Source organism: Pipistrellus hanaki (genome assembly GCF_964339955.1).
Source record: "Pipistrellus hanaki genome assembly, chromosome: 4".
NCBI lineage: Eukaryota > Metazoa > Chordata > Mammalia > Chiroptera > Vespertilionidae > Pipistrellus > Pipistrellus hanaki.
In genome coordinates, this window is record NC_140506.1 from 42,482,237 (window position 1) to 42,496,515 (window position 14,279).

At 32.6% G+C, this 14,279-nt stretch overlaps 1 protein-coding gene across 1 annotated transcript in view; it reads left to right on the forward strand.

Annotated features, from left to right (window-relative positions):
• The window catches only part of RASA1 (RAS p21 protein activator 1), an 82,027-nt gene that overhangs the window by 41,361 nt on the left and 26,387 nt on the right, over positions 1–14,279 (forward strand). The window contains exons 5-11 of the mRNA XM_084882021.1: positions 230–347; positions 4,095–4,126; positions 6,047–6,099; positions 8,170–8,320; positions 10,611–10,689; positions 12,573–12,693; positions 13,395–13,551. Of these exons, the coding sequence (XP_084738147.1) occupies positions 230–347; positions 4,095–4,126; positions 6,047–6,099; positions 8,170–8,320; positions 10,611–10,689; positions 12,573–12,693; positions 13,395–13,551 (711 nt within the window). The remainder of the gene's footprint in view (positions 1–229; positions 348–4,094; positions 4,127–6,046; positions 6,100–8,169; positions 8,321–10,610; positions 10,690–12,572; positions 12,694–13,394; positions 13,552–14,279) is intronic.

The following is a 14,279-nucleotide window of genomic DNA, read 5'->3' on the forward strand; positions in this document are numbered from 1 at the left end:
ATTTATTAATCTATTTTACCTGTAAGGAAATTAATTCAGATTTTTAAATTACAAAACATTTTACTTGTAGAAAATGTTAGAAATAGGACAAAAATCCCAGGTTATTTGACTTTAATCTGTTGCATTTTCCGGTATCATCATTACATATCTCCGTGGTGTGTTACATGATTACTCAAATTTTCAAGTTTAAAATTTTTAATGTCAATACCTTTATACTTGCTATTTTCAGTTTCTTAAAAGGAGATATGTTCATCGTTCATAATGAATTAGAAGATGGGTGGATGTGGGTTACAAATCTAAGAACAGATGAACAAGGCCTAATTGTTGAAGACCTGGTAGAAGAAGTGGTAAGTTTTGTTCTGTTCTTCTCACTCTCAGAATTCTAAATTTTTGTAAAATTGTGGAACTTGTCCATAATTAGGAAAGTTATTTATGAATACATTTTTATCTATGATAAACCTCACTTCACAAATTTTATTAAAATGTATTTACTATTAGTGATATTTATTTATTAAAAACATAGCCAAGCTAGAATGTTTTAATCTAGAGCTGCCAATTTTCAGGTTTCATGAGTTTCTAAGAATTAAAAAATGTATTAGCATTTGTATTATTTGTATTCCTTTTGTCTTCTTGATATTCCTCATAAATGATGTCATGTCACTGATCATTGAATCTCAAATTCTTTATCTCCCCAAATCTATGTATAATTTTCTAGTAACCTTGGAAAAACTCAGTTATGTTACACACATATTATCTTATGGTTCTACATTTTAAGTATTCCCCTTGTTTTTATTGTCATCACATAATACGTAATTAGTAAGTTGCACATTTTCAGGTCAGCATTCCAGCAGCATTTGCATTTCAGAGATAATACTCTAAGTATCACTGAAATGTAGCAAACATTATTTTACAAATTTGGAATTCACAAATTTTGGATTTGTCCAGAAAAATTGAATTTTTTTGTTATCTTTTACCACCCCCAGAGCTAATGTTTTTATTTTTTTATTTTGTTAACCCTCACCTGAGGATATTTTCCCTTGATTTTTAGAAAGAGGAGAAGGAAGGGGGAGAGACAGAAATAGCAATGTGAGAAATAGCAATGTGAGAGAGACATCGATTGGTTGCCTCCCACATGTACCCCAACCAGGGTTGGGGATTGAGCCTGCAATGGAGGTATGTGCCCTTGACCAAAATCGAACCCAGGACCCTTCATTCTGCAGGCCAATGCTCTATCCACTGAGCCTAACCAGCCAGTACTAATGTTTTTAAATTATCCCATAAACCTGGAAATAAGCTGTGAGATCTGTGATCTGATTATTGTTGCAGGAACACGGCAATGGAAAATATTTTTCTTTGCTATTAGTTCTCTTGTCTGCCTATTCTGGCAGCCAGATCTTGATATGTAGAAGTAAGTTATATGAGGAATTAAGGAAATGATATGATATATTCTATACTCATAGTCACAATAGTTACTTAGTGGAAGAGGTAAGATTAGACTTTTGAATCCTTAGATTAGTATTCTGTATTCTATAGTAGGAGAGATATTTACTCCATACTAGAGGCCCATTGCATGAAGATTCGTGCAATAGGCCTTCCTTTCCCTGGCTGCCGGCACTGGTTTTCCTCCGGCACCCAGGATCTGGGCCTCAGCAGAGCGGAGCCAAGCCTTCAGCCTTCAGGCTTGGGTCTGGCCACAGCGGAGCCTTCAGTCTTCTCTCCGGTGGAACCTCCAGTCTTTGTATATGCAAATTAACCTGCCATATTTATTGGGTTAATTTGCATACTCATGATTGGCTGGTGGGCATCACAGAGGTATAGTCAATTTGCATCTTTCTCTTTTATAGTGTAGATAGGCAAGAAGTGTTCAAACTGAAGAAACTTATTACTTATATTGGTTTTACTACAAAATTTCTTAATTGAAACTTTTATGTTAGAATTTGGAATTCTGGGTCAAATTTAACAAGATAAACTTTATTAAGTGAAAGTTATCTAATGAGGACAGAAAAAGAAATTGCTCAATTTAAGATAAGGAGATATGACCTCAAGTCAATACAAGGAAGAAAAAAAAAGAAAAAAAAGAAAGTTAACTCGGTATAAATAAACAGTGTGAAAACAGTGTGATGTGGCTTCTAAAAATGAATATAATAATACTTTGAATTACTAGTGGCCTAGTTTCAAGTTGGAGTTATAAAAAAATCTTTTACTCTAATATTCAGAATAAATTTTCATTATGGTCCTCATTGAAACAGAGTGATGATTCCTTGTAGATTGAAAAGCCATCAGAGGTTGTCTAGATTTCAGGCATTCAATTCAGTTGGTGATCGGATTTAAATAATTTCCCACCCTGAAATTCTAATTACTGTTCCCCAGGCACATTTAGACTTTTATGTTTTAAATCTAGAATGTAAACCAAATTTGTCTCTGACTCAGTTATGTATCCCCATTGCCTGGAATAGTGTTTGGCATTAGTAGGCATTCAGTAAATATTTGTTGAATGAATGATTATCTCTGTGTCTATTCTTTTCCCTCTTCCTTGACATTTCTGCCCTGCTAGGCTGCCATGTAAAATTGATTCATCTTTTTCCGTTCAGTTTAGGTGTTGCCCTTTCTTTCACAGAGGTTTTATGCATTTCTAGATTTTTTAGGTTAACCTGTTAACCGGAGAATTCCCTTTTTAATTACGCTACATATAACGGGCGCGTACTCTTTCACTAGGACGTGTCAGTACGTCACGCCCGGAGGATGTAATTTCATATTATTATTATTTTTTTAATTTATACTTAAAATAAATGAAAAGACTATATATTTGTTTATTTATATTTAAAGCAGAAAGGAAAATACAAAATTACAAACAAATAGAAAAGAATACCAACAAAAAAATGGAAACATCGAATTAAAAAATTATAAATTTTACAAACAATTATAAAGATTACAAAAATATATATATATTTTATTTCGATACACAATAAAAAATATAAAAAAGTTAACAATTACAGAACAATAAAAGCACACAAATAAAATAGAAATATTGAGTTTAAAAAATTAAAATATAGATGTAAAAATTCAAAACTCAACTTCCGTGTGATATATTTTAAAACAATTGTTGATACATAGTGCTACCTTATAATCCGGACACCAGAATGTAGATTCTTTCCTAACACCTATTTTGTAGCAAACTCGGCATTTCCTGGATTTAGTTTTTCCTATGTCACTTTTCATTTGTTCTGGAAAATGCCTTTCAACTAAGCGTGATGGTTTAGATATAGAGCTGCTTGTTGATGTCTTTGGGTGGGTTTTCACTATGTTGTTATCTACCAATTTCTCTACACTATCAAAAAGTGTAATCGATCCAAATGACCTTTATCTTTTTTGTATATAATATATGCATTGAAGCAGTACATATCAATTAATCGTAGAAAAAGTTTTTTATAAAATTTTTTTTACCCTATTACGTGCAGCCGTGTAGGCCACCATAACTCCATCTCCCAAATCTACGCCGCCCATATTCTTATTATAATCCAGGACAACATTCGGTTTTTCTTGCCTTCTTCCTCTCTTTTCAATCATTGTCTTTTCTTCATTATGAATAGAACTGAGCATCAATACATCTTTTTTATCCTTCCATTTTAAAGCCATAAGTTTGTCTTTACATATGTTCATTTTTCTGTAATTTCTTTGTTTTTATTTCACTGGGGATTCAGACTCTGTTTATCCCCCTTGTTCTAACAATGTTTGTATTGTTTTAACACAAGAGTTCAGCCAAATGAATTGACGTATAGAAATTATCTAAGTAAATCCTTATACCCTTTATTCAGTAAGTCATGTGTTAACTCCAAAACAATTCTTGTTGAACACGTCCACCACTCTCACTAGTGAAATTATACTGATTCCCTCCGTGTCTTAAATTCATGTGGAGACATGTATGGATGACTAATACATTTGTTGTTCAGAAATATACGTCCTTTTTCGTATACATTATTTATATTATGAAGAGCAGGGTAGAAATGTTTGAAGGTATGATTTTTTATTAATTTTAATAAAAATAGATTAATAGTTAATTATACAAAATACTGTTTTAATGTCTTTCTCTTTAGGGCCGGGAAGAAGATCCACATGAAGGCAAAATGTGAGTTTGTATGAATTATTAAAAAGGAAAAAAACTGTAAACCCACTAATTGGGTAACCTTGGCCAAAAAATATTTAAAAAAAAAATTGATACTTTGGGGGCTCACTTAAAATTTATCTTATTTGACTTAGGAACTGCTGTTTAAATATTTTCTGAGGATCTAGTGATAAAGTGTTATTTTTAAATAATGAAGATGGCTTATACCTATATATAACTTTTATATCACTAAAGACTCTTTAGTAAACATTACATTAATAACTATGAATGTCACATTTCCTCATATTTTTTATTTTCTTATTGATATATTAATAGCATTATTTTGTTTTCACCGTCATGCTTTTATGTATTTTACCAGAGACCCAGTGCATGAATTTGTGCACCAGAGCAGTCCTTTGGCCTGGCCTGTGGGATCTGGCCAAAACTGCCTCTCCAACATCCCACGAGGAGTCTCGGATTGCCAGAGGGCACAGGCCAGGCCGAGGGACCATATGGGTGCATGATTGGGGCTGGGGATATTGTTTCTCTCCTTTGCTCAAGGTATTTCCTAGGCCAGAAATCCCCTCCATTGTTTTTGGTTAATTCCTATTAAAGACTTAACTCATATATCACTCTTCCCAAGAAGAATTGGTGTGCCCCTTCTCTGTTATTCCAAAAGTGCCCTGAGCACATAGTTTTCTTGCACTATGCTTTATTAGTTTTTCTACATTGTTTTTATAGTTATACAGTATTTGTGTCACTTTTTCTTATTAGTATGGGGACTTCCTAAAAAACAGATTGGTCTTTCTGTCAGGGGTACAAACTATGTGCATGAAATATATACATGTTACATATAGGTAATGTATGAGTGAAGAAACTCAAATCTAATCCTTTCAGAAAACGATATTACCAATTTATTCTCTAAACTTCATTTGCTGTCTCTTCTCTTTAGAATTCCCTTTTCCCCCTTTATTCTAGCTATATAAATAGGACTGGAGGTTATTTAATCAACTCTTCCCTGGAATATAGAAATCCTGTTTTAACATTTGTAGTAAATAATCATTTAGAATATAATTGAATGCAATATAGAACCTCATTACCTTTTAAGGCCACCCAGACTGTTCCAGATGTTATATATTTGACTTTGAATTGATCATATTTGCATTGAGAGTCCCAGGAGATCTGTTAATGGTTGGCCTAGAGTTAAAGAGATAATTTAAAAGCTTAACTTTCTATCCATTCACATGTCATGTGCAAAGGTAAAAATTCAGTTACATTTTAATACTTTGATCAGTAATAGTATGGATAATTTAAAATAGTGTGGATAGCTTTTAAACCTTTAACATTGGATCTTAGGGCACTTATATTTTTATTCTGGTAGTATTTCTACTTTCCAGTTTGCTCTTTAAGCCAATATTAAAAGCAATTGAAGACCCTAAGAATATATGGCAAAGTGGTAGAGAGTTGATCTGGAATTGTCATCTATTAAGTCTTATTTTCTGATTTTCAGTAAACTCTGAATCAGCCTTATTTATTTATTTATTTTTGAGAACTTATCACATATGAAAATTCACTTTGAGAGAAATATGAGAATTTATACCTCTTTAAAAATTTTGGGTTTATAGTGGGCACTACCTATATCACCCCTTCCTTCCAATAAAAATAAAAGAGAACACTATTTTATTTTTATAAAATAGTGATGTAAGGATGTATGTAACACTTTGTTATTATTAGGATTGAAATCATTGCTGTTTTCTATTGGTAATTAATATAGAAATTGTAGTTCATATTAGATTCTAATTTTTCTTGTTTCATTGAATTTATGCATGTTTATAGTGTTGTAACTTACACGTAAAAGGAATGAGATAATTGATCAGTTGTATTGCATTTATTTTGTCAGTTTGAATTATACTTAACAGCCAAAAATATTGTTCTCTTTTTAAGATGGTTCCATGGGAAAATTTCCAAACAAGAAGCTTATAATTTACTAATGACAGGTACTCGTATATTCACTTGCCTTTTCTGATGTCTTCATTTAAAAATACTTTAAAAAAGCAAACCAACTGTTTCATCATGTTATTTTGCCTTTATTATTCATTTGATATATATGCATATTGTAATTTCTTACCCAGCACTGAGAAACTTGTGTATTTGTTTTTTGGTGTGTTTTGTTGAAAGCATACATGAAGTATAACAGTCAGTGAAGTATGTTTTCCTTCTGCCTCAGGCTCCTGTCCTCCAAAAGCAGCACCAGATGAGAGGGTTTTTTGTTGTTGTTTCTGAAGCTTTCTGTATCTTCCTTACCCCTAAACACACCTTCATACATAACCACCCCACACACACTCACAGAAACATACAACATACTTTTTTTATTAGGATATATTTGGGGAGATTGTATCATATCTGTATATATAAGCTTTCATTTCTCCTTTTTAATGATCATAAGCTTTCCATTTTGTATAAAAACCATAATTTATGATCATTGTTTTAATTATTATTTTTTGCTATTTAGCTGCAGCAAATGTTATTGCGTTTATCTTTCTGCATTTATAGAACTATATAACTGGACTTTATTTAGGATATGTTAATTTGAACATTTTCCAAACTGTGGTTATAGAGATATGCAAAGTAACAACTGACTTGTGTTGTGGGTTTATATTTAATACAAAAACTATTCTATCCTAAATATTTAAGACTTAAATTTAACTACCAAATATTTCTTCAGCAAACAATACGATCTGAAACAAGTTTACATGCAATCTATAATTTAGAATTCTTTGTTCTTTAAAAAACAACCAGAGTTCAAGAGTTTCTATGTTTTCTGTATGCGGTAAATATACTACTGATTGTTAAAGATGTTATCTGAGTTATTTTAAGCCATAAGGCATTGCATTTTAATATAGTTACTTTGTTGCTCTTCTGAAAAATTTGAGGCAGTATTAGAACTGTTCAATTTTATTGTAAGGATGTCGGTTAACTAGGTCCAAAATAAAGAACATGATAATGCTATTTGGTAGTAATGAAGGCCAACTGCTCAACCAAAATGACATGCTATCAGCTTTCAATGAGACCAAAATACTTATTTTATGAATTTACTGAATTTTTGGTATAAGTTTATAGGTACACCACCAAATACTTGCACTCACTGTTGTTTTTAGGCATATAAAGTTGAAAGGAGGTAAACTTAATTTCCTTACATTAGTCTTTTATTTTTATTGGATATGTGCTCTTTAAGAATCCTGTGATTTTTGTCCACTTAAAAATACACAAAAGCACTTGCATACACAATTTTGCACTAATTCCAATTCTTTATATTGAACATGAAATGACTTAGTAGTGAGTGCCTGGGTGGAAAGATTGGAACAATTTGTAATTTACATAAAAATTAAGTCTGATATTTTGAGTGTTTATTGTGCTTTCCTTAAAGCAAGCAAGTTCTGATCTATGTCATTAGGATTTAAACACAGAGAGGGCAAATGCATCTTAGTGTTGAGTCACTGCCAATTAATCAAAAAAACTTCTCTAAAATTAATATATAATGATTTGCTTCTATATGACTTTTCAGGACTGTTCCTATTGAATGAAATATAGTGCATATATATTGATTTTTATAAGTTGAGCAAATATTTCAACTGTTTTGAATTTACCTTGGTAAGCTTTTAGTTACCATTTTATTATAGTCACTATTTTTTAGTTTTTAATCAGAAGTATTGATAAAGTACAGAATACTCTTAAGCATTTTTCTTTACTTAGTGGCATTTTTAACTAATATCCCTTAACTGTGCTTAGATTATTTTTTCTAAGTTTGACAGGTATTGACATTATTAACCAAAAGTCACTGTTGCAGGCTTCTGTTCTGTATTCATATATAATAAAGACAAGCAACGTCAAGGGTTTTGTGACTTATAACTAGAAAAAATTTTTTTAAGTCTTAAGATTATCTTTATTATAAAATAAGTTTCTGGTGAAAATTAATATGCGTTTATTATTTTTTATTGTACTTTTGTAATTAATGCTTCTTTTTATTTGATAATTAGGGAATAAAACTAACAGCTTAAATTTTACAGTTGGCCAAGTCTGCAGTTTTCTTGTGAGGCCCTCAGACAATACTCCTGGTGACTATTCACTTTATTTTCGGACCAATGAAAATATTCAGCGATTTAAAATATGTCCAACACCAAACAATCAGTTTATGATGGGAGGCCGATATTACAACAGGTAAGTTGAGAGAAATTTTTTAGTTTTCTTTTACTTTTGCAAAAATAGTCGAAATCTCAGTAATATAACTATATTAATTAATATTTCTGACTTTTTAAAATCTAAAGTTAAAAAACCTTTAATAATTGAGTAGTAATGTCCAAGAATTCTTTACACATGAATATAAATTAATAACTTATTTTCCTCAAATTTATACAATTTTTTTGATTATTATGAACAAGCTAATTTGATTTGCTAAATCATTATCTGTAGGAGAGCAAAACACTTCAGAAAGGAAAATTCATTCTTTTATCAGGCATTTTAATAGAAAAAAAGTTCTTAAAGAGTAACCACTACAAATGTAGTTCTTACTACAAACGTAATTGGATTATTCTCAAATTTGATATTTCTTATTTGTAATTATGGTTCCTATTCTCATCTTTAAAATTCTAAGTAAACTCTTTGCATGTCCCAAAACTTAGAATGGATTTTAGTCCCCTGATTAGGTAACCTATAATAATAAAAGCATAATATGCTAATTAGACTGGACATCCTTCTGGATGACCTTTCGGGCTGCTTCTGGGCGAAGCTGGGGCTTCCAGGGAAGCCCGGGTCCTGAGTCCGTGCAGGCGGCCAGAGGGGAGCCCAAGTCCCGGGTGCCAGAGGGAAGCCAGTGCCAGCAGCCGGGAGAAGGAAGGCCGACTGTTACAAATTTCGTGCATTGGGTCTCTAGTAAGTTAATAAAGAAAGCACATGCCAGGATGTCACCTATTTTTGCACAACAGAAAGTCATCTTTCATTTTCTTTCTTTTTTTTTTTTTTTATTAAATTATTATCTGTGTACATATCTTATCATTGCTTCCCCCCCTCCCCAGAGTTTTGTGTCCATTGGTTGTACTTATATGCATGTAAACAAGTCCTTCGATTGATCTATTATCTCCTCCAGATCTCCCTACCCTCCCCGCTGTAATTTGACAGTCTGCTTGTTGCTTTTTCATTTTATTTCTGACTATAAAGGTTTTCCCTTACCGGGTAACTCTAAGTAGTATTGTTTTCTACAAGCTAAAATGAAACTTCATACAGTGTCATTCTTTGTTCATTTAGAATTTCTCCCAATTCTAGCTTGACCTTTGAGTATATAGGAATTCAGGAGCTGGTTTATTTGGAAAACATAAAAGAACAAAAAAACACACACCAAAACCAGTTCTTATTGCTTGTGAGATGTTCACTAGACACTTACAAAGCATCAGATGGAACTTGCAAGTCTTGACATATCTTTTGTGCACCTTACAAATAATCTGCTGAGTACCTTCTACATTACATTCTGATCTAGACATCCTCACTGAATAGCTAGCTAGTTGCAACTTGAGCCCTTTAGGAAGGTAAATTAATTTTCCCCATTGTCCAGTTTTCTGGGGATTTGGAATCTATAAAACTGAATTTTAAACACATATTCTTAACTGAATTGATAAATGCTTAACTTGAGACTTTTCTAAAAGATAAAATAATTGCCTTGGCCTGTGGCTCTATTGGTTGGAGTATTGCCCTGTACACCAACTGATTGATGTTTCTCAAAATCATTAATAAGCCTTAGAATAATCCTACATATAAGATTAGCTCCTATTCTTTTTCTTTTCTTTTTTTAAAATATTTTATTGATTTTGTACAGAGAGGAAGGGAGAGAGATAGAGAGTTAGAAATATCGATGAGAAAGAGTCATCGATTAGCTGCCTCTTGCACACCCCCTACTGGGGATGTGCCCGCAACCAAGGTACATGCCCTTGACCGGAATCGAACCTGGGGCCCTTCAGTCCCCAAGCCGACGCTTTATCCATTGAGCCAAACCGGTCTTGACAAGCTCCTATTCTTTTTCTTCTCTGCTTTCATCTGTTATTTATGTTTTATGACCTAACTTTACATTTTTATTTTAAAAGCAGAATATGTAAATGTTTTGATGATAAAAATTTAGTTTACTACTTGCTAATTCACTACTTGCTAATAAATAAATGGCATTTCTCTGTTCCTTTCAGTTTCAGAAATACTCTTATTAAAATTTTAAAAAATAGACCTTTAATTCTTTTCTCACTTAATAGTGACTTTTAAGTATGTGTATAAAAAATGGAATCTTTGACTAAGGTATCCTGATTGTAAACCAGTATTGGGAACATTCTTATTTTTATAAAATAATATGACCATTATGATTATATAATCTTTTAATGCATTCTGATTATATGCTTTGGAAAAACTTGCAAATAGATCACCTTTACTATGAGACAAGTGATTTCAATGTAAGTAATTTTTATTTTAACAGTATTGGGGACATCATAGATCACTATCGAAAAGAACAAATTGTTGAAGGTTATTATCTTAAGGAACCTGTACCAATGCAGGTCAGTGTTGTTTGTCTTTTTGCAATAATTAGCATTTTATTTCAAAATGCATTTTTGGTAATATGTGTATGTACACGCTCATGCATTTAAAATTGGGTTGAATTTAAAACTTTAAATTTTTCCTGATGTCATACTTCTTTTTGTAATTGGGGCAGGGGGAGTGGTTAGCAGTTAAGACATATTATTCCTAAAAGCCACAGTGTTATGTGTTGTTATGTAGTAAAAACCACAGAGTAATGGGTAGGAAAAATGTGGTTAGGCACACAATACTAAAACTTCATCAGTGACACTTAAAGAACTGTATCCTAGTTTTTATACATATTAAGTGTTAATAAATGAACACTACAATAAATATGGCATTTTACCCTGAAAAAGGTCAGGTTTACTTGTGGCAGTCACAATTGGAAGGGTTTTGAATATTGTGAGGTGGCAAGAAGAGGATTATCTGAGATAGATGGCATTATAATACCAGATGTGGATAGATGGGTATGGCATATACCACTTGGATCACTGAGGGGATCTGAGTGGTGTTTTGTATATTCCCCCATGTTTCAATCAGCTGGTTGCAGTTTTCTGCATTTACGGAGTATATCTCACATATGTATTTGTACATATAAGCAAACAGGACCTGCTTTATGTTTAAATTGGTTCCTGATTTTTCATTATGTTGGGACAAATTCAAGTTTTCAAAATGTCATTTGCTGTAAAATATAACAAAACCAACTGTACAGTAGTCCCCTCTTATCCAAGGGGAATATGTTCCAAGTCCCCCCAATGGATACCTGAAACTGTAGATAGTATCAAACCCTGCTATTTTTTCCTAAACATACATACCTATCATAAAGTTTAGTTTATAAATTAGGTACAGTAAGAGATTAACAACAATAACTAATAAAATAGAACAATTGAAACAATATATAAATCTATATATTTATATCTATCTATCTATCTATCTATCTATCTATCTATCTATAAAAAGCTAAGCAACCAGAATGTGCACTGCAGCAGCCAACCAGCCTGATTGGGGCCCTTGTTGGACCTCCCAACAGCCCTCAGCCCCTCTCCCTACCTCCACCCCCAATCGGCCCCCCCACTGATTGGGCAGAGGATTGGCCAACCTCCCATGTCCCCTCCCTCCCACCAAGCCCGGCCCGATTCTCTCCCCCCCCCCCCGCCCCCAATGGGGCAAGTAGCCCGACCCCACCTGTGCATGAATTTGTGCACTGGGCCTCTAGTATTGTAATAAAAGTTATGTGAATTTGGTCTCTCAAAATATTTTATTGTACAGTATTCACCTTGTGATAATGTTGAGATGATACAGTGTCTACATGATGAGATGAAGTGAGGTAAATGACATAGGCATTGTAACTTAGTGTTAGGCTACTAGAAGGGTTACTTGAAAACAAGAACTGTGATACCTCAACAGTTGATCTGAGATGGCTAATGGGCAAGAAGCAGATATAGCGTGGATCACTGGACAAAAGTCCTAGGTGGGATTTCATCACAGTACTCAGAATAGCATGCAATTTAGAATTGTTTCATTTATGGAATTTTCCATTCAATATTTCTGAATAGTGATTGACTGCAGGTAATTGAAAACACAGAAAACAAAACCAGAGATAAAGAGGGACTACTGTATTTTTGGAAATAGGTAATTAGTTGTCTGTGTTTTTGAGAATGGTAAAGAAATGTTTTTGAGAATTTCTTTGGAAAGCAAATGACCTCTTAATTTATGTGTTACAATCATTTAGATTTTAGTACTTAAAACATTTTCTTAATGTCTAGATAGACACATAATCTGGTTTTTAATTTGTAGTTGAGTATATTTTATTTAATTTCAATCAAGAATTCTTGAAACAATTTTAATACTTTTAAAAACTCAGGATCAAGAACAAGTACTCAATGATACAGTGGATGGCAAAGAAATATATAATACAATTCGTCGAAAAACAAAAGATGCCTTTTATAAAAATATTGTTAAAAAAGGTTATCTTCTAAAAAAGGGTAAGTGTAAACTTTTAAAACTAATGAATCAATTTCAGTAATTTACTATTTACAATAGAAGCATTGTACTTACATTGAGATATGTTATTTAATAAGTTTTTTTGACCAGAAATATTAGTAATTGACCCTTAACTAGAGAGCTTATAAAGATTTAGAAAACAAGCTTATGTATTTCCAATTATGTCTTTAAATCCTGAGTTCATTTCTAGTGTTAGGCATTTGATTCTTTACTTCCTTCTTACCTTGTAACACCACCCCCACCCCATTTTTTAAAAGAGAAACTTAGCACATTCATGGAATTGATTATTGTATAGATTGGTCTCCATCTGACATTGAGAAATGTTAGGGGGTTGGAAGGGCACATGGTTAGTTGAAGAGTTTTATTTTTAATTGTAGTTGTGTGTTTTTTTATGACTGAAAGAAATTACTCCTAAATAAGAATTTTAAATAGTTTATCATAATAAAATTCCCAAAGATATAATTTAAATATCCTTATCATTTACTCTGATTCATTAAAAAGTAATTTAGTTTTCTACAGATAAATTATAAATATTTTCTCATTTTATAAGTATTAGTATGTTATTTAAGCTTTGGAATAAAAATTGAAATATTTTCTTTTCAGCAATGTTAATTATGATTTTAATATATATATGACTTAATCATTCATCATTTTGCTAAGGGAACTTTTCTTTTTCTGACAGGCAAAGGAAAACGGTGGAAAAATTTATATTTTATTTTAGAGGGCAGTGATGCCCAACTTATTTATTTTGAGAGTGAAAAACGAGCTACAAAACCAAAAGGATTAATAGATCTCAGTGTATGTTCTGTCTATGTTGTTCATGACAGTCTCTTTGACAGGTAAGAAATTGGTTTCTTGTTTCTTTTGTAACTGTCTTTATTAATAAAAATAGTGGGTGTGTTCAGATCATTTGAAATCATAGCAAATGAATTTTGAGAGTCCTAAAATCATCTGAAAATGTCAGATATACTTTCTAGGGTAATTTTTCTCTTCTTTACTTTAGACTAATCTATACATACAATTCTACTCCACTGTATTAGGTAGAACTTTGGAACGACATTTCCCATAGTAAGACTTGATCTGTGTATGGAATGTTTCTTCCCAGTCCCTATTAAGTAACTTATTCTTTTTTTTAAAATATATTTTATTGATTTTTTACAGAGAGGAAGGGAGAGAGATAGAGAGCTAGAAACGTCAATGAGAGAGAAACATCGAACAGCTGCCTCTTGCACACCCCCTACCGGGGATGTGCCCACAACCAAGGAACATGCCCTTGACCGAATCGAACCCGGGACCTTTCAGTCCGCAGACCGATGCTCTACCACTGAGCCAAACCGGTTTCGGCTTAAGTAACTTATTCTGAGTCTTGTTATTTTCCCCTTATTTTATCACATTCTCTGTTAACTTAGTGCCTCTGATCGTAGTACAGTAGGTGTATAGTCATTTGTACTATTAACTTGATAGGCGTCTTTCTAAGTAATCTGACATTGAGAAACAATCAATATATTAAAACCCTGGGTCCGTCACATCCACAATGACCAGGAGGCTTGACCAACCAGAAGTCAGT